The 23,129-nt window shown below is 41.5% G+C and overlaps 2 protein-coding genes and 1 long non-coding RNA gene across 5 annotated transcripts; 2 read left to right on the top strand and 1 right to left on the bottom strand.

Moving 5' to 3' along the window:
- Positions 1-402: 402 nt before the first annotated feature.
- On the top strand, positions 403-9,069 carry LOC139567606 (C-C chemokine receptor type 7-like). Of its 2 annotated transcripts, none has more exons than XM_071388977.1 (4): positions 403-656; positions 6,841-6,887; positions 7,321-7,745; positions 8,080-9,069. In XM_071388977.1, exons 3-4 carry the CDS (start codon positions 7,345-7,347, stop codon positions 8,732-8,734), a joined length of 1,056 nt encoding a protein of 351 aa, XP_071245078.1. In that variant the 5' UTR covers positions 403-656; positions 6,841-6,887; positions 7,321-7,344; the 3' UTR covers positions 8,735-9,069. The 2 variants fall into 2 exon arrangements, with proteins under 2 accessions (XP_071245078.1, XP_071245077.1); XM_071388976.1 differs by lacking the exon at positions 403-656 and adding an exon at positions 1,921-2,015.
- Positions 9,070-11,302: 2,233 nt separating this feature from the next.
- Positions 11,303-22,929, top strand: LOC139567607 (tensin-4-like). The gene is made up of 13 exons (XM_071388978.1): positions 11,303-11,430; positions 14,551-14,811; positions 16,749-17,094; positions 17,311-17,657; positions 17,791-17,886; positions 18,139-18,270; positions 18,764-18,856; positions 19,414-19,491; positions 19,655-19,717; positions 21,299-21,470; positions 21,601-21,669; positions 21,849-21,875; positions 22,004-22,929. Exons 2-13 carry the CDS (start codon positions 14,562-14,564, stop codon positions 22,134-22,136), a joined length of 1,806 nt encoding a protein of 601 aa, XP_071245079.1. The 5' UTR covers positions 11,303-11,430; positions 14,551-14,561; the 3' UTR covers positions 22,137-22,929.
- Positions 18,020-20,679, bottom strand: LOC139567609 (uncharacterized). Of its 2 annotated transcripts, none has more exons than XR_011673441.1 (2): positions 20,590-20,679; positions 18,020-19,095 (listed from the first exon to the last, which is right to left on the bottom strand). It is a non-coding gene; the product is annotated as an uncharacterized lncRNA (long non-coding RNA). The 2 variants fall into 2 exon arrangements; XR_011673440.1 differs by lacking the exon at positions 20,590-20,679 and adding an exon at positions 19,951-20,387.
- Positions 22,930-23,129: the final 200 nt, after the last annotated feature.

Below are 23,129 nucleotides of genomic sequence, written 5' to 3' on the forward strand. Positions count from 1 at the left end.
AACATCCATGATGGGTGGGCCGGTGACCTATTGAGTTTACCCATGAGTGAACCAGTCAAATTGTTGCAGCTCATAATTGTCCGTTATAATAACTATATTTCTATGATCAGCCTTTTGCAATAGTGATGAGATTTGTCACAGCTTTACTGTAGGTGCAGATATGCACAGTCGTCCCTCTGCAGCAGTCACCTGTTGCACAGAATTGTGGTTAGTGTTTCTTTGCTGGGTTCCTTTCCTGAGCGCCTTAAACTCAAAGCCGCAACCGCACAGGCAGAGAGGTGTGCAGCTTGTGCAGAGTTGTTGGAGAGTAGGGGAGAATAAGACTGAACGTGCCCTTTACTGACCAAGATAAACCAAGACAGCAGTGGAACTGCCACCACTGCCTAAACAAAAGTGTTGTGATGGTAAACACAATGACCAACGTTATACCGTATGAGTATTGGTGAAAGGGACTTTTGGAAAAATGACTGAGACTTCTGTCGAAGTTGACAAAGGGGACATGAAGAAACATTAGTATATCTATAATATTTTGGATTAAACACACATGAAGCGTTGACTGTAATGAGTCTATCTCACCTTAGAAGTACTCTACGTATCAGCCACTTGCTCTGGGAGGCCTGTTTTGTAGCTGTTGGTTTGGCAAACACCCAGAATTGGTAAGACATTTAAAAATAGTCCCTTCAATGCATGCTGTTCACAGAAAGAGCTTCCATCTTGTCTGTTACTTACTTGTGCAATAAATACTTTTCAGTATTTGTTTTTTAGTTATATTTGTACTTTTATTCTAGCTAAATGTAACTCAAAGTGGGTTATTTGCAATGCTAAAGATTTCATTTTAATACAGACTTTGTAAAACAGCCTTTTCATCCAACATATTAGTACACTCTTAGAAAAAAAGGTGAACCTAAAAGGGTTCTTCGTCTGTTCCCATATGAGAACCCTTTTTGGTTCCATGTTGAACCCGTATGGTCTCAGAGGGTTCTAAATGGAACCCAAAATAGTTCTACCTGGAGCCAAAAAGGGTTCTACCTGGAACCAAAAGGGGTTCTCCTATGGGGACAGTCGAATAACCCTTTTGGAACCCTTTTTCTAAGAGTACATACAGTACATGTATTGTAATGATAAGCAGTATGCCCTGTTTGACCCGGACACTGAGCTTTTCCTCACCTTCATCCCTGCTCCACCTGAAAGTACAGGCAGGTGTGGGGATAAACTGCAGACAATAGAAAATAGTAGACAAAAGTAAAAAATACAATTCAAATCAATGTCTAATGGCCTTTAATCCAACATCAGCTGTAAACTCAGTCGGAGACGGCATGGCCAATTTCATCAACATCTAAGCCTATTGATAAGTAATGGGGTTGTAATGGCGAGATGAGAAACCAAATATATACAAATTTAGGACCTATATATTGTGTTCTCAATGAACTGATGTAGCCTATTCCTCACTGTAGACTACAAAGAAAAGTAAGCGTCAACAGCACAAGTGTAATGGTGTTATCTTTCTAGTGACTGTGTGTTGAAAATAGAACAGACGATACATTTTCCCTCGACCACAGTGGTCACTGAGATCTCTGTGTGTCTGAGTGTCTGTGCTGAACAACATGTACACCGATTTCCCCTCATAGTGTGCAATAGCTGTATGCAACAGTTCAACAGCAATGTTCAATAGGTAGTAAATCACCAACTACAAGCGGGATGCAGTTCTATCTCTCTGTAATGTCATATAGATTATACTACCTCAAATTGTTCATTCAGTCAATTTCACGCACACTCCTGCACAATGCGTAAAACCAACAACATTTGCATTGACTCTCATTCCTAATCATTGTTTTTTTACAAGACACCGGGAGTGTAACTATGAACCAGGGGCACTTTTTTTAGTATAGTTCAAAGGGGAAACTAGCGCCTCACACAGCCTCATCTAGACTAGCGGGCTGTCTCTCTACTTTCACAACCTGTGTACTGAGAGAACGCACAGTAGTAACTCTCAATCAACATGACCGCTGTCAAAGGTGAGCACATCATTCAATGTTTCATACAATTTCATAACTGTGGAAAAGCGATTTGAACATCTTAAATAGTTGATCATTCATTGGATATTAGCTTCCTGCAATTTTTCAACTAATAACTAACACTTTTATCAAAAGGAATATAAATACGTTTTGTTCTAAGATTTATTTGTCCAATAAATAAATAGATACATATGTTTTGTATAAGTATGGGTTATATTGAATTAAATTACTAAAAAGGCACTACTATGGGGCAAGTTTAGCAAAACAGTGTGTCCAGTCAATTGCGGCATGCATGTAGACAATGATATACGAAATTAGTAAATATGCTTCCGTTAGGTGAACATAGTGTATGTGGTGTAGGGTGCTAAGATGGAAAGGCTGATAACAAGCCATACAGCTGTATAGCTACAGTAGGCTGTAATCATTCAATTGAGCTTCTACTTCTTATTAACACAATATCTGTGAATCGCTGACATTTGCTGCACTTGTTTAATTCATGTTTTTGAACTGTTAATTCACTTTTTAAGTGTTTCAAATCAATTGAGTGTAGAAAGACTGAAACTGGAACCAGGTTTGTAAGACTGAGATGGTTGCAGGTACAGCCCCGGTTTACTCATGATACGTTTCGTAACCGAGTCACTTCTGTTTTGAAGGTTTGAGAATTTCCAGATTCTAGATTTAATTTTGGATTGGAGATGCTTAATGTGAGTCTGGAAGGAGAGTTTACAGTCTAACCAGACACCTAGGTATTTGTAGTTGTCCACATATTCTAGGTCAGAACCGTCCAGAGTAGTGATGCTAGTCGGGCAGGAGGGTGCGGGCAGCAATCGGTTGAAGAGCATGCACTTAGTTTTACTAGCATTTAAAAGCAGTTGGAGGCCACGGAAGGAGTGTTGTATGGCATTGAAACTCGTTTGGAGGTTTGATAGCACAGTGTCCAAAGAAGGGCCATATGTATGCAGAATGGTGTCGTCTGCGTAGAGGTGGATCAGAGAATCACCAGCAGCAAGAGCGACATCATTGATGTATACAGAGAAAACAGTCGGCCCGAGAATTGAACCCTGTGGCACCCCCATAGAGACTGCCAGAGGTCCGGACAACAGGCCCTCCGATTTGACACACTGAACTCTATCTGAGAAGTGGTTGGGGAACCAGACGAGGCAGTCACTTGAGAAGGCTATTGAGTCTGCCGACAAGAATGCGGTGATTGACAGAGTCGAACGCCTTGGCCAGGTCGATGAAGACGGCTGCACAGTATTGTCTTTTATTGATGGTGGTTATGATATCGTTTAGGACCTTGAGCGTGGCTGAGGTGCACCCATGACCAGCTCGGAAACCAGATTGCATAGTGGAGAAGGTACGATGGGATTCTAAATGGTCGGTGATCTGTTTATTAACTTGGCTTTTGAAGATTTTAGAAAGGCTAAAATAGGTTTATAACAGTTTAGGTCTAGAGTGTCTCCCCCTTTGAAGAGGGGGATGACCGAGGCAGCTTTCCAATCTATGGGGATCTCAGATGATACGAAAGAGAGTAGGCTTGAATAGGCTAGTAATAGGGGTTGCAACAATTTCGGCGGATAATTTTAGAAAGAGAGGGTCCAGATTGTCTAGCCCAGCTGATTTGTAGGGATCCAGATTTTGCAGCTCTCTCAGAACATCAGCTGTCTGGATTTAGGTGAAAGAGAAGCTTGGGCAAGTTGCTGCAGGGGTTGCTAAGATGTTGGCCAGGGTAGGGGTAGCCAGGTGGAAAGCATGGCCAGCCGTGGAAAAATGCTTATTGAAATTCTCAATTATAGTGGATTTATCGGTGGTGACAGTGTTTCCTATCCTCACTGCAGTGGGCAGCTAGGAGGAGGTGCTCTTATTCTCCATGGACTTCACAGTGTCCCAAAACGTTTTGGAATTAGTGCTACAGGAAGCACATTTCTGTTTGAAAAAGCTAGCCTTAGCTTTCCTGACTGACTGAGTATATTGGTTCCGGACTTCCCTGAAAAGTTGCATATCAATGCTTTTACGGTTACAGAAGTCAACAAATGAGAGCGCCTGGGGAATGGGAGTGATGCTGGGGGCTGCAGGGCCTGGGTTACCTCTACATCACCAGAGGAACAGAGGAGGAGTAGGATAAGAGTATGGCTAAAGGCTAAAAGAACTGGTCGTCTATTGCGTTCGGAACAGAGAGTAAAAGGAGGAGGTTTCTGGGCGCCGAAGAATAGATTCAAGGCATACTATACAGACAAGGGTATGGTAGGATGTGAGTACAGTGGAGGTAAGGCATTGAGTGACGATGAGAGAGGTTTTGTCTCTAGAGGCACCATTTAAGCCAGGTGTGGTCACCGCATATGTGGGGGGTGGAACAAAAGGGCTAGCTCACGAACCAAAAGAGCAATAGACAAGGCAATAGACAAGGCAATAGACAAGGCATATTGACATTAGGGAGAGGCATGTGTAGCCGAGTGATCATAGGGTCCAGTGAGTAGCTAGGCAAGCTGGAGGCATGGCGATTCAGACAGCTAGCAGGCCGGGGATAGCAGGCTAGCAGATGGGCCTCAGGGGGACGAGCCAAAGGGGTATTTTTGATCGTGTTTTTTGTTTGTTTCTTTCTTTTTGCCTCTAAAAAAATTATAGTTTTAATGCTTTTCATATTTGGGTATGCTTTGATATCTTTGAACAACCAATCAATTGGTGCATCCCCTTCTGTTACCACCAGATGTCCTTGCTATGTCTTTGTTGCACACTGGACAACAGGGCTCCTCAATTACATTCATCCGTGTGAATATTTTTCCTTGAGTGAATGGTCACGGGTCCAGAACATAGTTATAAATGATTTGCACACTGCAAATTAACTGCAGAAATCCCAAACACTTTGAGCTGACTTCCTGGTGATTTTCCAGTGTTTTATGTCCAAAAACAAACACTTTATGCTCAGAAAACTTGAGAGGCCAAATAGAATCACCTGTAGGATGAATTTGGCCTATTGGCCACTTATTGGGGAATCCTGCGGTACAAGCTAAATACCTAACAGTTGAGACAACTCAAATTCATTCTTTACACTTAGAAAAACAATATATGCTAATAACAAGGGACATCAACTCCTATGTATTATCATAAGTGACGTGTATTGAACTCTTTCCAAAGGTTATTCTTATACAGTGGCTTGCGAAAGTATTTACCACCTTCACATTTTTCCTATTTTGTAACCTTACAACCTGTAATTAAAACGGATTTTTGGGGGGTTTGTATCATTTGATTTAAACAACATGCCTACCACTTTGAAGATGCAAAATATTTTTGGGGGTGAAACGAACAAGAAATAAGACAAAGTAACTGAAAACTTCAGCGTGCAATACTATTCATCCCCCCAAAGCCAATACTTTGTAGAGCCACCTCTCTTGGGGTATGTCTCTATAAGCTTGGCTCATCTAGCCACTGGGATTGTTGCCCATTCTTCAAGGCAAAACTCCTCCAGCTCCTTCGAGTTGGATGGGTTCTGCTGGTGTACAGCAATCTTTAAGTCATACCACAGATTCTCAATTGGATTGAGGTCTGGGCTTTGACGAGGCCATTCCAAGACATTTAAATGTTTCCCCTTAAACCACTCGAGTGTTGCTTTAGCAGTATGCTTAGGGTCATTGTCCTGCTGGAAGGTGAACCTCCGTCCCAGTCTCAAATCTCTGGAAGACTGAAACAGGTTTCCCTCAAGAATTTCCCTGTATTTAGCGCCCATCCATCATTCCTTAAATTCTGACCAGTTTCCTAGTCACTGCCGATAAAAAACATCCCCACAGCATGATGCTGCCACCACCATGCTTCACTGTGGGGATGGTGTTCTCGGGGTGATGAGAGGTGTTGGGTTTGCACCAGACAGCGTTTGGCCAAAAAGCTACATTTTTGTCTCACCTGACAAGAGTAGCTTCTTCCATATGTTTGGGGAGTCTCCCACATGCCTTTTGGAGAACACCAAACGTGCTTGCTTATGATTTTCTTTAAGCAATGGCTTTTTTCTGGCAACTCTTACGTAAAGCCCAGCTCTGTGGAGTGTACGGCTTAGTGGTCCTATGGACAGATACTCCAATCTCCGTTGTGGAGCTTTGCAGCTCCTTCAGGGTTATCTTTGGTCTCTTTGTTGCCTCTCTGATTAATGCCCTCCTTACCTGGACCGTGAGTTTTGGTGGGAGGCCCTCTCTTGGCAGGTTTGTTGTGGTGCCATATTCTTTCCGTTTTTTTAATAACAGATTTAATGGTGCGCCATGGGATGTTCAAAGTTTCAGATATTTTTTATAAACCAACCTTGATCTGTACTTCTCCATAACTTTGTCCCTGACCTGTTTGGAGAGCTCCTTGGTCTTCATGGTGCCGCTTGGTGGTGCTCCTTGCTTTGTGGTGTTGCAGACTCTGTGGCCTTTCAGAACAGGTGTATATATACTAAGATCATGTGACAGATCATGTGACACAGATTACACACAGGTGGACTTTATTTAACTAACTATGTGACTTCTGAAGGTAATTGGTTGCACCAGAGGTTATTTAGGGGCTTCAGAGCAAAGGGGTGAATACATTTGCATGCACCACTTTTCCATTTTTAAGAATTTTTTTAAACAAGTAATTTTTTAAATTTCACTTCACCAATTTGGACTATTCTGTGTATGTCCATTTAATGAAATACAAATAAAAATCCATTTAAAGTACAGGTTGTAATGCAACAAAATAGGAAAAACGCCAAGGGGGATGAATACTTTTGCAGGGCACTGTAGTCAACTAACATATCAGTCTATTTATCGATCAACTGATACTCTAGAGCTTTAACCACACCTTATCTGTTTTTCAGATATACGAATCTTAGTACCAGCTCTGCTGATCTGGACCTACTTTGAGGTAAGAACAATGGATGAACAGTCTTCAGTATACCATATCATACAATATCATTTGTATTTAGTATTAATAGTCTTTTGATATAATTTTTTTTAGACGATCAATTAACTGATATGTTTATAACTCACTTAATAACACATAATCTACCCACAGAAACGCACAAACACTACACTGGTACTAACCACAGTCTTTCATTCAAGAACATACTGTATAGAACAACTTCCTCTCAGGAAGTGGTATACTTATCTGAAAGCATGGCAGTTTATCAAGGGGCCAGATGCAGGGTACATTGTGTCTGCTTTATTTTGGACCCAGTTACCTGAACCTGAACACTAATCTATTTGAATGACATTTTATTAGAATTCAAGGCATACGATTACACCAGTCAATCATCAATTATCCTGATTTACAGTATGTCCCATTGTCTATTTTTCAGACTTGCTTCTCTCAGAATGAAAAAATGACTACAGAGTCCATCACTGATTACACTGATTACCCCATGGACAAGACTGACTTGGATTATGACTATTGGACCCAGCAATGCCAGAAGGAATCCAACCGCCACTTCCGCTCCTGGTTCATGCCCACCTTCTACTCCCTCATCTGCTTCCTCGGTCTGGTCGGTAACATCCTGGTGATCGGTACCTACGTCTACTTCAACCGGCTGAAGACTGGGACCGATGTGTTCCTGCTCAGCCTGTCCATCGCTGACCTGCTGTTCGCCGTGTCGCTGCCCCTCTGGGCGACCAACTCCATGACAGAATGGGTGCTGGGCCTGTTCATCTGCAAGGCCATGCACACCATCTATAAGGTCAGCTTCTACAGCGGCATGTTCCTCCTCACCTCAATCAGCGTGGACAGGTACGTTACTGCAAATGAGAAAGCGTTCTCAAACACTAACCTGGTTAAATAAAAGCCTGATCGAAACGTGTTGCAGTGTGCGTCCTGCTGTGACCTAATAGGCTGATCTGCTCCTATCTCTGCTGTGACATAATAGGCTGATCTGCTCCTATCTCTGCTGTGACCTAATAGGCTGATCTGCTCTTATCTCTGCTGTGACCTAATAGGCTTATCTGCTCTTATCTCTGCTGTGACCGAATAGGCTGATCTGCTTCTATCTCTGTAAATATTTGTATATGGTTCACTAAAGTATTATATGCTATATAAAGCCTACTTTTTGTCATTTTTCCGACAGGTACTTCGCCATCTCCAAGGCCGTCTCTGCCCACCGCCACCGCTCCATGGCAGTGTTCATTAGCAAGGTGACCTCTGTGGTCATCTGGGTGATGGCGCTGGTCTTCTCTGTGCCCGAGATGTCCTACACAAACATCAGCAACAAGACCTGCACCCCCTACACCGCCGGCTCAGACCAGGTGCGCGTGGCCATCCAGGTGAGCCAGATGGTCCTGGGGTTTGTTCTGCCGCTCCTAATCATGGCCTTCTGTTACGGCGCCATTGTGAAGACCCTGTGCCAGGCCCGGAGCTTTGAGAAGAACAAGGCCATCAAGGTGATCTTCACTTTGGTGGCGGTTTTCCTGCTCTGCCAGGTGCCCTATAATCTGGTACTGCTGCTGACCACTCTCGACGCGGCTAAGGGGGGCAGCAAGGACTGCATCTACGACAACAGCCTCCTCTACGCCTCTGACATCACCCAGTGCCTGGCTTTCCTGAGGTGCTGCCTCAACCCCTTTGTGTATGCGTTCATCGGAGTGAAGTTCCGCCGCGACCTCCTGAAGCTGCTGAAGGATCTGGGCTGTATGAGGCAGGAGAGATTTTTCCAGTACACCTGCGGCAAGAGGAGCTCAGCGGCCGCCATGGAAACCGAGACCACAACCACTTTCTCCCCCTAAAGCTGCCAATGCTGCCTAATCTGTCAGCCTTTTCAACATGGATAAGACCTTGTACACAGCCTATGTTTATTTCTGATTATATTTAAATTGTTTTCATGTAAGTGTTCTATAGGTCACTAAAAAGGTCTAAAGGACATATATGTTTAATGTATCAGGCAGTTTACTTGTCGCCACCAGGTATTGATTTAGATCAAGTATGTACCATTCCATTTTTTCCTGTTATAGAGCTGCCAGTGGAGGACTAGCACTGTAAATACTCAATATCTTTGTATTATTTCTGTGTTGTTTTGAGTCTTATTTCCAAAGTCTTGTAAATAAATAATAATTTAAAAAAAGGTGTACTCTGGTCTCATTTGACCACTTGTTCAACAACTCACATGAAAAAATACTAAAGTATACTATGGTATAAATACTGTAGTGATTTTGTGGTATTCACTGCAGTGTTTTGCATACTTTACTGTAGTATTTACAGTTAACTATAGTATAAATACTGAAGTATTAAAAAAAAAAATACTATAGTAATTAATTCAGTGTTTTTGCGTATTGTACTATACTATAGTATTTACTGTAGTGTTTTTGCAGACTGTAGTATACTGTAGTATTTACTGTAGTGTTTTTGCAGACTGTAGTATACTGTAGTATTTACGAAGACTAGTATACTGTAGTATTACTGTTTTTGCAGACATGGTGTTTTTGTTTTGCTATCTTTGTGTCACGCCCTGGCCATAGAGAGGCTTTTATTCTCTATTTTGGTTAGGCCAGGGTGTGACTAGGGTGGGCATTCTAGTTTCTTTATTTATATGTTTTCTATTTCTTTGTGTTTGGCCGGGTGTGGTTCTCAATCAGAGGCAGCTGTCTTCATCAGACGAGCGTTACACTTTGAAATAGAAGTGGAGGCTTTCTCCTTCAAGAAACCTACTGGAGAAATACTAAAACAGCACATTTTTCATAACCTGTTTGTAGGTAGGACTGGGGTCTGAACAGCTAGTTCAGTGCTTCTGCTCTTTTCAGTAACCTGAAGGGAAATTAATATATGGTCTATACTTGGCATGTATGTTTCTCACTTATGGGTGGCACAAATTGCGATACAGGGGAGGGAAATGGGCAGGGTATTTGCAAATTAAACACTGCAGTGTTTAATATAGTAAAGAAAATTTGTGTTTTTGTGGACTGTAGTGTTTTTACTGACATTGCTGTAGTATTTACTACAGTGCTTCTTTTGCGGTAATTACTGTAGTATTTACTATATACTAAAATATTCTATATTAAGTACTACACATGATCGAGGGATTCTACAGTGTGGTATAGTATTCTACAGCAGGGGTAGACAACCCTGGTCCTGGAGTGCCACAGGCACTTCATGTTTTTGGTTTAACTGACCTGGAAGACCAGGTGTGTTGGATTTAGGCAGTCACTGAACTGATTAACAGTATACTACAGTTTACTATAGAATTATATAGTAAGTACTGTAGTATTCTATAGTAAACTGTAGTATTTTTTTCATGTGGGAACCCTACTTCTAGGCTATTTGACATGTTAGTTATCAACCAATTTACAGTACCTTGCTTCAATATGGGTCTTTGAAGCCCATAACACTTTATTTGCATAGTCTGTGGAGCATCTACAGATGGACTATCGACAGACTATCAGTAACATTTCAGCTAACTATCTACTAACCTTAACGCTTACCGTAACCCATATTTTAAACCTACCCTTAACCGTAACCGTAGCAACCAGTTGCTTATCAACAGATGGTCATGCTATCAACAAACTATCTATAGAGCATCTACAGATGGACTATCCAAAATAAAGTGTGACCTTGAAGTCTTCCACAGGACAAAAAGAACATCACATGGCATGGTTAATAAATGGTTTGCATTCAAACTAGGGCGTTACAGAGGAGGTTAGCACAAGTCAGACATTTCCGGACATCGTCTCATTCACTTACTCGTTTCAAAACAAACCTTGGGAGTTCAGTTCCCCAGAAAAGCAAATGACTCGGTTCCCCAGAAATGTAAATGACAATAGGCTATTGTTTGTAAGAAAGGGGTTATCCCTTTAAATCCTTTCTGAAAGTTACCTAATACTCCTTTCTAACAACTGTAATAGTGATAAGATAAGCTTTTATTGATTCCACAGCATTTTGTTTTACAGATGCTAAAAGACATGGAGAGCAATTGTAAGACATGGATCATTCAAAATAAAGTTTTATAGAACATTTATTGGCTTTCAACATAAAATGTATAGCTTATGGAAGTTGGCCAATTTACTGTATCTCTGAGTGCAAAATTTGCACAAAAAAATACAGTAAAAGACATGGGTTACACTCGTGCCCTCTTCACGAATGTGTTCTCTAGAACACTACCCATCCTTTAAATGTCACTCATTCTAGTTAGATCTGTAAAATCCACTTAGAAAATTCAAAATCTCCATGAATTATATTCCTCATAATAATGAATAATTCCTGTTTCTGCCTCAAATTAATATCCTACAACTGATGACATCATCAGACCTAACCCAGAATATTAGAGCTGCAAGCAAGGGCGTGTGAAACAGTTGGCTGACTGGATGACAGTAGGAGGAGTTGGGAGCTATCAATAAAAGCATTCTACTCTTGGATTAATTTACTTTGAAACCTCAGGGATATAGACAACCCCTTTCCTTAGACATTGAGGACAAGAGAACAGCAAAAACAGGTAAGATACCTCAACTATATTTCAGTATACAGAATCTCATACGTGACGGAGATTAAGAATGCATTTAATTAGAATATGTATACTGTGTTTACTTATACTTCTGTTGTTACACTTTGGAGAAAAAAATGGATTTATGCAAACAAGTATCATAAAACATTAGTACTGTATTCATCAAGGATAGATAATTGTGTCTTTCCAAATGTTAGGGTAGTGATTTTTCAGTAATAGACATATCTATTATTCTTATAAGTGTATTGTGGTGAAGGTGGGTCAGGACCTCATGCACACGCTACCTGCACATAGAGATTGGACGTCCTTCGCAGGGACGCAATCTAATGCTACAACCTCATGCTACTGCAACTACAGTACGTGTTGCCCCCAAGGCTGATAGAACGATGTTGAAGTGTGTCACATAACAGTGAGCCTCAGGCATCAACTTTCCTCACTCTGTCTGGAATATGGAAATAGTAGGCTACTGTACACTACAGCAACACTAAAGGGGTCTTTATAGGGCCTCCCGAGCGCACAATTGGCCCAGCATCGTCTGGGTTAGGGAAGGGTTTGGCTGGGGTAGCCCTTCATTGTAAATAAGAATTTGTTCTTAACTGATTTGCCTAGTTTAATAAAGGATAAATAAAAATAAAATAGGAAGCAGTTCTTAGATGTAACGTCTGCACATCTTTTAATTGCTGTAAATACCAGTGGTAAATCAGGATAGAAAACGTATGGTCTCTGATTGCTGTATCAGCAATGGAAGTGTTGGGGGGTCAACAAGGGTTGTGTTGTCATGGCGACTCCCTCTGGCCCTGTGACTCACTGGGTGCCTTGCCCTGTCTGAGACGAGGGGGAGGAGGGGGTAGATTCTATCTCCCTCTTATACACTCCACACCCTTCCTCTGACTGCTTCCTTTATCCCCTCAACTATCACTGTAAGCAAACCTTACACTTTCTCAAGCGATTGCGTCATACTTCTAGGTCAAATATGTAACTTTCAAAATTACTATGGCCCTTACCTATACTCTTGCATATGTGATGCTGTAAAGTTAACCACAGTATTGGTAAGCAACTGGTAGGCAGAACACCTGAAGAGAAGGATATGAGTATTTGTTAATCGCCAGTAGCTGTTAAGCCAACAGTAAACAGGTCTCATATAATTAAGTATTACTCATATTTAGATGCAGCTCCTTTCACTGGGTTCACAAAGAGTTGACCTTTGTTGACAATACTATCAACAATACAATGAAAGTTTGTGGAAGGTTCGTATAGTTCACGGGACAGCTGCAGGTCTATTGAGACTGGGAAAGGCTGGGTGGAGTTCACACAATGTGGAAGAGTGATATTTGAACTTAATTCACTCAAGATAACATTGTGTCACGATAACAATGTGTGTGAATCCAATGAAAAAGCAATATGATGTGAATCATAAAACAAACGCGTAAATCCTCTACAATATCTGAACTTGTAGTACTGAGCCTTCTACTTGGGTTCTGTTGAATTGCAATGTCCTCTAACTGACAGCTTTTACCTAGTAGGCAACTCTGGTTGAAATTACGTTCCTTACAACAAGACAGTTTTAATAAATGTTCCCCGGTGGGTTACTAAACATTTGATCTGTAATGGAGATTTGTATACATACATGTACATTTTAGCAAAGTGTAAATATAACTTGTACAGTAGCAAGGGTCAAGTGTAGGGTAGGCACAGCTGTCCTATTTAGGTCAGTTTGGACACAGTGTCATATCCGCCATTCATCCCATTGACACACCAATGTTAGTGATCTCGCCTATGCTAATCAAATCAAAGTTTAATATGGGACGTGGGAACGAAACCAAATAACAACTCAAAAAGCACTGTAACAGTAATCCAAATTCAATCTATATGTACAGTACCAGTCAAAAGTTTGGAAGCACCTACTCATTCCAGGGGTTTGCTTTATTTTTACTATTTTCTACATTGTAGAACAGTAGTGAAGACATCCAAACTATGAAATAACACATATGAAACCAAAAAAAGTGTTAAACAAATCAAAATATATTTTTATTTGCGATTCTTCAAAGTAGCCACCGTTTGCCTTGATGACAGCTTTGCACACTCTTGGCATTCTATTAACCAGCTTCATGAGGTAGTCACCTGGAATGCATTTCAATTAACAGGTGTGCCTTGTTAAAAGTTAATTAGTGGAATTTCTTTCCTTCTTAATGTGTTTGAGCCAATCAGTTGTGTTGTGACAAGGTAGGGGTGTATACAGAAGATAGCCCTATTTAGTAAAAGACCAAATCCATATTATGGCAAGAACAGCTCAAATACGCAAAGAGAAATGACAGTCCATCATTACTTTAAGACATGAGGGTCAGTCAATGCAGAACATTTCAAGAACTTTGAAAGTTTCTTCAATTGCAGTTTCAAAAACCATCAAGCACTATGATGAAACTGGTTCTCATGAGGACCGCCACAGGAAAGGAAGACCCATATTTTGCTCTGCTGCAGAGTATAAGTTCATTAGAGTTAACCGCACCACAGATTGCAGCCCAAATAAATGCTTCAAGGGGTTAAAGTAACAGACACATCTCAACATCAACTGTTCAGAGGAGACTGCGTGAATCAGCCCTTCATGGTTCAATTGCTGCAAAGAAACCACTACTAAAGAACATCAATAAGAAGAAGAAACTTGCTTGGGCCAATTGAAATGGTTTGGGATGAGTTGGACCGCAGAATGAAGGAAAAGCAGTCAAGAAGTGCTCAGCATATGTGGGAACTCCTTCAAGACTGTAGAAAAAGCACTCCAGCTGAATCTGGTTGAGAGAATGCCAAGTGTGCAAAGCTGTCATCAAGGAAAAGGGTGGCTACTTTGAAGAAACTAAAATATAAAATAAATGTTACACTTTATTGGTTACTACATGATTGTATGTGTTATTTCATAGTTTTGATGTCTTCACTATTACTCTACAATGTACAAAAATAGTAAAAAATAAAGAAAAACCCTTGAATGAGTAGGTGTGTCCAAACTTTTGACTGGTACTGTATATGCACCGGATGAATTTACACAATATGTACTAAGAATGATATTTAGAGCAATAGATATATTAGAGTGAGTTAATCCTACTGGTGTGTCTGTTTCAGAGAATTACGTGATGCCTATAGTTGGAGTCATGTCCCACATAATACCCAATCACATTCTGAGGGTGGGTCAGAGTACCTGCCTGGGCTCCGCTGCTCTGGGGTGCAGTCCGAGCGCCATGATGGACCCCAACGGGAGTTGCAGTGAACAGGATGACCTGGACATCTCCCTAGATAACCTGAACCAGCTCATTCTGGAACTGGACCCCACGTTTGAGCCCATGCACTTCAACAAGAGGTCCCAGTCCAGCAGCCTTCACACAGGTAGGACAATGAGTGAGAGGGCATATAGAGCCCAATAGTTATTCATATGCTGTAATATAGGCTAGGCCTATTTACTTTCTTTCAGTACAAGCTCACATGCTTTATTTAAACTGTAGTTTATCTACATATATATTTTTGTTATTGATATTTCTACGTAGACCTGTCAGGAGGCCTGCGCCTACTGAATTACTTTCGGTCATTCAACTCAACAGTTTTGAACATAGAAAAATGTCAAACTTAGTCAATGAAGGAGTTTAGACCTAGGGTACTTTTCCATCGTAAAACATGGCTAGAAACATCTGCAGTTACATTGGCTGGAGACCAAGCCTGAGAACCTTGAATAACAACTCCCATTGTGCCCCATTCATGGCCCGGGGCTATGTAAAAATCCACCCATAATTTCACATCAGTTTAATGTTACAAAATAGAGTACATTTGTCTGGGGTTACTGCCCAGACAAAAAAACATACCACACCCAGAACATCTGAGGCAGACACACAGTGGTGCTTTAAATACAGTCAACCTTTAACAGTCACTGTCTGACATGGTCTGAACTGAAAAACAGAAGTGAGCACAATTTCATATATAGAAGTATTCATTCTTAGACAACCAAAGAACAAATGGCGTGGGATGTACTGAATGAGGTCACAGTAATTGTGATGGATATATTTACTGTTACTACCTACTCATCAATGGATATCCCCCTTAGTACTTGTCACCGTTCCACGTTAACTCTCGTCACTACATAACAGTGACCCGCCCGTCTCACTCACCCTGACCACAGGACACCTCACCTCAGTGGCATGGGGCAACAGACTCATCTATTTCAATAGGTTCCCGCCGTTACTGACAGGCGGGTAGATCATACAGTCAGACAGAATTTTTGGGGGACAAGTTGAAACTTATCTAGGAAATTCTCCATGGCAAAGTACTGCATTCTCACCCTCACAGCAGGAACACAGTGTTTGCTTGGTGTATTTGAATAGGGAGGGTTGGGACTCACTTGAACAAGTAAAAGCCTGCATGACGTGGAGGAATTTCAACCTTCTGTCTTTAGCCTCCCAGGAAAACACTTGTGTGGTATACACTGAGTATACAAAACATTACGAACACCTGCTCTTTCCATGACATAGACTGACCAGGTGAATCCAGATGAAAGCTATGATCCCTTATCGATATCCCTGGTTAAGAATGGTCTACCCAAAGGACATTGAGCCAACTTGACACAACTGTGGGAAGCATTGGAGTCAACATGGGCCAGCATCCATGTGGAATGCTTTCAATGCCTTGTAGTCCATGCCCTGACGAATTAAAGCTGTTCTGTGGGCAAAAGGGGGGTGTAACTCAATATTAGGAAGGTGTTCTAAATGTTGGTATACTCAGTGTAGTATTGACATAATAAAGCCACGCCCATCTAATACAGACACACAGCCATAGAAGGGAAAGGAATGGGATGTATGAGTGAGTACACGTATGAGATTAAACGAGTCTCCACAATCTGCTCTGACTGTAGAGTATGTGGGTCTTGAAAAGGCGATACATTTTATCTGTAACGGCACGCAATGGATATGATTTTTGATCATAAGAAGACTATTTCAACACTTCTCATTCATATTATGGGGAAGGAAACGTTTAAGACCTCCAATTTTAAATATGTGTGATCACTTCTCGTAAGTGACTGTATAGGAGAACAAATACCACGAATTGTGTGACGTATTGCTTGCCGAAAAGGGAACTTCAGTTCATTCACTGGTTAAGCCACTGAACATTCCTTTCTCACGCTTCTCTTGGATGTTCTTTCTCTCCTCTCAGATAACACAACATTAACGATATAAGAAATTGCATAGACCTATTAGGTTTTCCAATCCCTTTATCTATTCGATATTTAGCACCATTTGCTCCAACTTCCTCTGGGGTACTCCCTCTCTCCTCTCCAGATGAAGACGTCTCCAACTGTGTGCTGGTCCCCAGAAGCTGTTCTCCAAGGAACATCTCCACCTCCTTCTCCTCCGTCTCCCCCTCCTGCAGCATTCCCATCCCACTGTCCTCTGCTTCTGGCTCCAGGTGCAGCCCCCAAAGCTCCCTGGTGTTCTCTGATGCCTCCTCTCGCCCCCCACTGCCGTGTGGAAGTGTTGTTCGCCGGCGGCTGCCCTCAATGCAGGGAGGCGATGTGGGCATGTGTTCATCCCCGGTTACCCTGCGCATGTCACACTCTCACAGGAACAGTGCCGTCTCGATGCTCTCCACGTCGCCCGGCTCAGAAACCAGTTACATGATGGGCAGGTCAGACCCCTTCACACTCTGTTAATACATGCTTTTGGAAATTACTTTAATATCTTAGTTTTATGCAAAGATAATGGCAAGTTAGACCAGCCTTGACTCCATAGAGCAACACTAACTGGTGTTGTCACAGCTTGACACTTGAAAGTTCTACCAATCCCCTGTCTGGACTCCACAGTGCCGTAAACATCTTCTCTTCAACTCATCTCTCTTCCACAGCTATCAGTCATTGCTCAGTGACAGTGAAGGCGACAGCCCCGAGTCTGTCCTCCTCTACCGCACATCCAGCTCCTTCAGCGACGTGTCCAGGTCCTCGACCAGGCCGTTCACCAACAAGCCTTTGCCGACCGGCCCATCACCACTCGGCCACTTCCAGGGGATCCACAGCAGCCCTCACAGCAGCCCTGCCTCCCTGGCCGGTTCACTGACAGACATCCCTGTGGTGTTGGTCAACGGAGCTCCAGAGCGGGAGCTCAGCCCCCAGTCACCTCCAGAGGCAATGGTCCCAGGCGTACAGATCAAGCAGAGACACAGCTCCAGGCCATCGTCGCCATCTCCCTCTCACTGTGAGTCCTGATGATGATGATCCTCGTCAATCTGTTTAAAATCTAAAATCTCTGTCCAGTGCCCTCTGCTGGGAAAAGGTTTGTGCGTATTCAATAATAAAATAATGTGCATTTAATTTTCATGGTCCCTTAGCTTTCCAAGGCCATTTCCAAGGCAACCAGCACTCCATGAAGTTTGTCATGGACACTTCTCAGTTCTGGTTCCGCCCACACATCAACAGAGTTCAGGGTAAGCATTTTGAGAAGAAATGGGGAGCCAATATATTTGGCCACAACTGTATGTACATTGTTGCATTTTATGTCCTATATTAAGTTAAAGACGCAAAGCGAATGTATGTTTAAACAGAAAACCAAAACTTATCTTAGACTAAAATGAATGATTTTATTAATACTCGGTCTACAACAATGACAAACAATGGTGACTCTGTGGGGATACCTCTGCACTGTCTGAGCTGTATCTGTGGTACCTGTGTGATTGTAGCTGAGGCCATAGTGATAGATAAGGAGCCGGGGACCTTCGTGGTGAGAGACAGCACGTCCTTCAGAGGCTCCTTCGGGCTGGCTATGAAGGTGGACCAGGTGCCCATCAATATATCCCCTACTGGCCAACCAGGTAAACAATCCTGAAGTCCTTCTCACCATTCAACACTGCTACTCAGAATAACCACACACACACACAGTCCTATAAACAGAGTATACACAACTAAAGCACACGATCAATACCAGTGTGTCTTGAAAAGACCTGGTAGGACTTACCTAACTCTCTCTGCTGCTGACTTGAGTGGGCATGTCTGTCTGTCTGTGTTTATCCGCTCATTACTCATAATGTCTACCTCTGTGGCAGTGCAAACACTCCATAGCATTTAATTACCAGAATGTTATTATAGTGTTTAAATCCTGGCTTCTTATATCAACAGTAACTATTATCAATATTATACTATTATCACAACACCACATCATCAACAATACCACAGTCACAGTAGAATCAAAGGCATCTGTCCGTATGTTGTCTAACTGTCATATCTCATATCAGATTCATTCACAGTAAATACTACACTGCCTATCTGCCTTGTCTCTTTTACTGACTCTTGGCTTCTTCATTGTAGCGGAGGGCAGCTCAGAGCTCGTGAGGCACTTTCTCATTGAATCGTCGGCCAAGGGCGTCCGTATCAAGGGCTCCTCACAGGAACCATACTTCGGTAAGAAGTCAACTTTGTTCATTCATAGTGTGACAATCTATCAATCCCATACTTCTTTGTTTACCATGAATGAACAATCTGTCAATCTTGACAAAAGGCCCACACCCTGGTTTAGGAGAAGCATGAATCACAAGACTTGAGTCAGCCATGTCTGGTCGGTGTCCTGAAAACTGTGAGGCAGGGGGATGGAGCTGATTGCTTTTCAGGGTTTGGAGAGATGTGGGCTTCTATCCTATGTCCTGTAAGAAAGAAAGTAGATTAGATTTATATTGGCTGTACCGCAAATCAAACAATCACACTATAGAAAAACAACAGTTGAGTCTGATTGTGATAATCTATGTAGATCTCAAACACATTTGTGATGTTGAGGTTGCTTTGCTGTTGCCTTGGATCATCAAGGCTACTCTGATGCATGGATGTAATGCCATGACTCAGAAAGATCACCCACGCCCTCTTGTGGACATTCCTTGAAACAACATTAATACTTTATCATTTGATATGTATATTCAACCACTTTTAGTCAAAACAACAGGACTGTGTTTTGTATCCCCTTGCAGGTAGTCTGTCTGCCCTGGTCTTCCAACACACCATCACTGCATATGCCCTACCCTGCAAACTTCTGCTCCAGTCACATGGTATGCTATAATAATTTAACAAATAGCCTAAATCTATTAGGCAACAAGCCACATGATGTTTACATAAATTGTATGATGATGTGAATAATCGCATATTCCACATATAAGACAACCTTTTTATTAATAAAACCAGGCAATTAAATGGTATCTGTTTGGTCTACAGATCTGAACAAAGGACAGGAGGGAACAACTGACAGGTCAGCACCAGAAGACAAGACCAAGACTGGTGAGAATTGTGCCCCCAGTATTCATCATTAGGTTATCTAGTTGTGGTATCAATTTGCCAATCAGCTAGCTAGTTTTATATTATTCTGTCTCTAAAGAATAACATGCAACATCATTTCATGAACAAGTTTGGTAGGCCTTAATGGTGACTGCCTAAAGAAATAGTCCAAGCTAGCTAGCTATAGTAGCCAGCGTTTCATTGTAATATTAGCTAATTATCTGTTAATGGCTTACCTGAGTAAACTGGCCCTTACAATAAATACTGCCGTTTTGAAACTGCAGTAAAAGAACAGTAAATGCAGTTGACTGTGGTATTCTGTAAGAAAGAATTGCAGCATACTGCAGTTATACTGCAATCTTTTCCCATATAGGGTAAACATTTCTGCATTGTTTATCTTGAACTTGTTACAGTTCAACTGTTATTTTCCCCGTAATATACTTAAGGAACATATTTAAATGTTTACAAAGTTAGCGAACGGCATCTTCAGGTAAGCCGTGCAGAGATTCCCTAAATACACGCCACTTTGATACAGCTCCGACTTTGGTGTAGTAGGTTAGGGTTAGCGAAAATGCTTTCTAACCTGCTAAAAAAGTCACTTGAATCGAAGTGGCATGTTTTTTAGGGATTCCCAAGCGGTGCATGCCAAGAAAGCTCACAGGTGAGGTGACCACCTGACCTCTCGCGACTCCCGCTAATTATCTGGATCATGGCGGTATTCTTGATACAGCCAGAAATGTGTATATCATCAAATCAAATTTATTTATAAATCCCTTCTTACATCAGCTGATATCTCAAAGTGCTGTACAGAAACCCAGCCTAAAACCCCAAACAGCAAGCAATGTAGGTGTAGAAGCACGATATTGACGAAATACCTATGTCTACTGCTCAACAATGAATTCGTTGTCCACAGAGCGGAATGGCGTGCTGTCAAGTTCCCACCTAATCCTCTATTTGGATTGGTGGATACACTTAGTTATTTAAAAATTATTTTGAATATTCGATGAGGGGTATTGACGTCAACCGCCTGTGTTCAATGGAGAGTGAGATTCTATGCTCGCCTCAATATGCATAGACCGTCTCGAATTTCAACAGGGACAACTCTATAAAGTTTTCTCAAAGTTGCCAGGATGTCACGTGAATCACACTTATATCAGTACACTCGTAACAACCTAAACGTTATGAAACTTATATTTGATCAAATAAGCCTCACGTATCAAAATAGCAATTAATGTTTATCTTGACTAAATTCAACACTCTCATTGCCTCTCATACAAAACTCCTCACCTGCTTATTAATTAAGAATCTGCTTAACGTGGAGTGCAACACAAGCTTCAACAATGTCGCAACTTCTTGCATTAAATAATTGACGCTACATTATAAACAGTCACAGTAGGCTACATTGCACACAGCATTTGGACTCCTATAATATTTAGGAAATGACTGGTAAGTGTAGAAATCTGCAGTGCAATGTAGTGGTTGTCCTCCTGTCCTACATGCCGCAGTAGACAGCTGTGATAAAAAGCATCACACTGGTTTCTCTTCTCTCAAATTAATTAATGATCTTCCTTGTCTTCTCCCTAGCTTGCAATTTCCTCTACCTGAGTGCTATCCCCACTGAGATGTTGACAGGGCCGTGTGCTGTACAAAAGGCTGTGTCCTCCACCTTCACGATGGCCCAGGGCACCATCACACCCACCATAGTCAACCTGAAGGTGTCACCCAAAGGTGTCACTTTGACAGACATCCAGAGAAAGTAAGAAAAATATGGAATTTTTCTGAATTACATTTTCTTTTGAGCATTTAACGATGATCAAATTATGGTAATGACTTGTAAGACCTTTCTTGATTAAATGAAATCTGATGAATGTGTGTGTTCCCATTAGACTCTTCTTCAGACGTCATTACCCTGCACACCTGCTCAGCTACAGTGGTGAAGATCCAGACAAGAGACTGTGAGTTGATTCTTTCAAAAGCTTGTTTTGAAGGGCCCTGAGTTTTTCCTGGTAAGGTCATGTTGTCAGGAAAAACTCTGGGCCTACAAATCAGAAATAAAGTCAACTCTGATTGGATTGTTTCCCTGTCCATTTTAAACATCGTTTTAATCTCTAAATTCTACCACTTATCTTCGCAGGTGGCACAAGAGTTCCAAACCAGCAAGGTAATGTTCTTCATTATTAGATAGCTTCAGCATGCATATGCGCATTTTATAATAGGTATGATTTTGTGAAGGAAAGCTAACAACGATGTAGGCAAATATCCAACTTTTATTATTTTTCCCCCCTCCAGGATATTTGGTATAGTGGCAAAGGGCACTGAAGCGGGTATGGAGAATGTGTGCCACGTCTTCGCAGAATACGACCCTCTTCAGCCCTGTAATCCGACCATTGAGTTGACACAGGGCATCATTTTCAAACCATAACCTCACTCTGTCCAGTTTGGGAAGGTGAGATAAGACAATATCACCAGACTGAATGCCGGAAACCCTTTAAGTCACTTCCGTCAACGAGGGCGCCCAGAGCCAGACCTGATACAGATACTCTGATGTGTCATAAAGACACGTAACAGGGATTCCTGTAGCATGTTGCAGATCTGATGACCCACTGAGGCCAAAAAGCTTTATTTCCACCAAAGCTAAGACTGTGGTGTCCGTTCATAAAAATGTGGTACCCCAATTAATTTCATACAAGGTAGGAAGATACTGTAGATTTCAAAATCGATAGGTCATAGATGTTGCAAGCTATAACATTTTATAGTTTGGATGGAAAGGGTTCCACAAAGTACACTGCTGATGAACTATAGATCAGTACCTTATTTAATAGTCACCCCCTGGTTATGTGGAGGGCACAGTAACTGGAGCTATCTTAATTTCTACAGGAAATTGTGAAATAAATCTGTAGTAGTTATCATAACGAGGTTGAAAAGCACTAGAGGTTCATTAGATAAGTAGAGATATCCTCTCAGGGACAAATTCTAACTTGAGATCCATGTCACTTGCATTTTGGCCCAACTCTCCCATTTACACTAATGCATGAGAAAATGCGAGTTATGGGCATGCAAGTTAGAATTCGGCCCTAATATGGGTAATTTGATTATGTATAGCCTATTGCTATGCTTCATGACAAGAATTATATTTTTTCCTGCACTAACTTTATCATATCTATTTTCTCAGATGTTGTATATTCTTGTGTATTAAATACAAAACGTATCTATTTCATATTTTGTCATCTTTATTTGATATTTAGGATAGTAATAAACTTAAAGTGACAAGAGTGTTTGTGTCTTGGCCTGTAATGGATCTTTAATATCCCTGCAGGCTGCACCTATATCCAAAACACATACCTGCCAAATACATGAAATATTCTGGAAATACATAAAATAATCTGACTCTGTGGAAATACATTATCTGAAAAAT

The sequence above is a fragment of the Salvelinus alpinus genome, chromosome 2, assembly GCF_045679555.1.
Source record: "Salvelinus alpinus chromosome 2, SLU_Salpinus.1, whole genome shotgun sequence".
Classification (NCBI taxonomy): Eukaryota; Metazoa; Chordata; class Actinopteri; order Salmoniformes; family Salmonidae; genus Salvelinus; species Salvelinus alpinus.

What these genes read in the sequence shown, in the direction of transcription:
- LOC139567607 (XM_071388978.1), top strand. Translation starts at nt 14,562, where the DNA reads ATGCCTATAGTTGGAGTCATGTCCCACATAATACCCAATCACATTCTG. An exon ending in GAAGATCCAGACAAGAGACT is followed by an intron (nt 21,670 to 21,848) that starts GTGAGTTGATTC and finishes TTATCTTCGCAG; the next exon opens with GTGGCACAAGAGTTCCAAAC. An exon ending in AAGAGTTCCAAACCAGCAAG is followed by an intron (nt 21,876 to 22,003) that starts GTAATGTTCTTC and finishes TCCCCCCTCCAG; the next exon opens with GATATTTGGTATAGTGGCAA.
- LOC139567606 (XM_071388976.1), top strand. An exon ending in TGATCTGGACCTACTTTGAG is followed by an intron (nt 6,888 to 7,320) that starts GTAAGAACAATG and finishes TCTATTTTTCAG; the next exon opens with ACTTGCTTCTCTCAGAATGA. An exon ending in ACCTCAATCAGCGTGGACAG is followed by an intron (nt 7,746 to 8,079) that starts GTACGTTACTGC and finishes TTTTTCCGACAG; the next exon opens with GTACTTCGCCATCTCCAAGG.